The sequence below is a fragment of the Rhincodon typus genome, chromosome 37 (genome assembly GCF_021869965.1).
Source record: "Rhincodon typus isolate 14 chromosome 37, sRhiTyp1.1, whole genome shotgun sequence".
Lineage (NCBI taxonomy): Eukaryota > Metazoa > Chordata > Chondrichthyes > Orectolobiformes > Rhincodontidae > Rhincodon > Rhincodon typus.
This window is the reverse complement of record NC_063368.1, coordinates 16,462,180-16,463,709: the sequence shown is the minus strand read 5'-3', so window position 1 is coordinate 16,463,709 and position 1,530 is coordinate 16,462,180. Positions and strand designations below refer to the sequence as shown.

At 50.9% G+C, this 1,530-nt stretch overlaps 1 protein-coding gene across 1 annotated transcript in view; it reads right to left on the bottom strand.

Moving 5' to 3' along the window:
• Nucleotides 1–1,530, bottom strand: part of LOC109915634 (liprin-alpha-3) — a 108,085-nt gene that overhangs the window by 22,080 nt on the left and 84,475 nt on the right. The window contains exon 13 of the mRNA XM_048617665.1: nucleotides 1,015–1,241. Coding sequence (XP_048473622.1) covers nucleotides 1,015–1,241 — 227 coding nt within the window. The remainder of the gene's footprint in view (nucleotides 1–1,014; nucleotides 1,242–1,530) is intronic.

The following is a 1,530-nucleotide window of genomic DNA, read 5'->3' as shown; positions in this document are numbered from 1 at the left end:
GAGACAGAGAGAGAGAGCTACAGAGAGCGGGAGACAGAGAGAGAGAGAGAGAGAGAGGGATATGGCAACAGAGACCCCCACAGAGACAGACTCACACAGAGTGACAAAGAGAGACAGACACAGAGCAACAGAGCGCGAGATGGACATACTGACAAACTCACTGAGACAGCAGGCCGACGTGGTTATGCTTCAATTACAGGGGGGTTTTGGTGAGACAATATCTGGAGTTCTGTGTACAGCACTGGTCACTTTACTTAAGGATATGTGCTGGAAACAGTTCAGAGAAGGTTTATCAGACGAGTACCTGCAATGAGCAGATTGCCTTATGTGGAGAGATTTGGACAGGCTGAGCTGGTATCTACTGGAGTTTACAACAGTAAAGGTGACCTCATTGCACCATATAAAATCCTCAGGGGTCTTTTCTCTTGTGGGAGAATCTAGAATTAGGGGGTCACTGTTTAAAAATAAGGTGTCGTCCGTTTTTACACACATGTAAAAGGAGAAATTTTTTCTCTCAAGAGGGTCATCAATCTTTGGAACTCTCTTCCTCAAAAGGCCATGAAAGCAGAGATTCTGAATGTATTTAAGGCAGAGGTGGAGTGATTCTTGGTAAACAAGAAGGGGTGAAAAGGTTATCAGAGAAATGCGGGATTGGAGAGCTGTGAGATCAGCCATGAATTGATTCAATGGTGGGGCAGATTGGAGGGGCTGAGTGGCCTCCTCCTGCTCCGTTTATACTGCATGTGGGTTATGGAGAGTATGTTGGCTTTTTATTGCACTTATATATGCCAGACTGTTACGTGTAGGTACAACAGTCTCTCCAGGACACAAGAGGGGATATTTCTGCTCACAAGTGAGTTCATCAGCAGGTTAGTGTGTACAAACACAAACAAATTCTCTGTCTCTCTCTCTCTGTGAGTCACAGACACAACCACTAATGAATGGAAACACAGCTCGCTAGTATCTAGGTGACAGGTTGGAAATGCCAGGCTTCCTTGGCTGAAGCTCTCTCACCTTATTTCCTTATTGATGGCCTCTAACTGCTCCTGAAGCATCAGAGCGAGGGTCTGGACATCAGTCTGGCCACTTGGTGAAAGGACATCGGCCGAGCTGAACATCGTCTCGCGGTCGTCATCCTCCATGTCCGAGCCATCCACGTCGCTCTCGAACGCTTGGGCGACATTGGCCAGCACATTTGCCTGTTGGGCACGTTCCCACTCCTGTTCGTTCAATGTCTGTACCTGCTCACAAAGGACAACCTGTTAGCGGGAGACACAGTACTGGGCCCGACTCCCAGGCACATGCAACTTGCACTGGGCCTGGCTCCCAGGCACAGGCAACTCGCACTGGGCCCGACTCCCAGGCACAGGCAACTCGCACTGGGCCCGACTCGCAGGCACAGGCAACTCGCACTGGGCCCGACTCGCAGGCACAGGCAACTCGCACTGGGCCCGACTCCCAGGCACAGGCAACTCGCACTGGGCCCGACTCCCAGGCACAGGCAACTCACACAGGACCCGACTCCCAGGC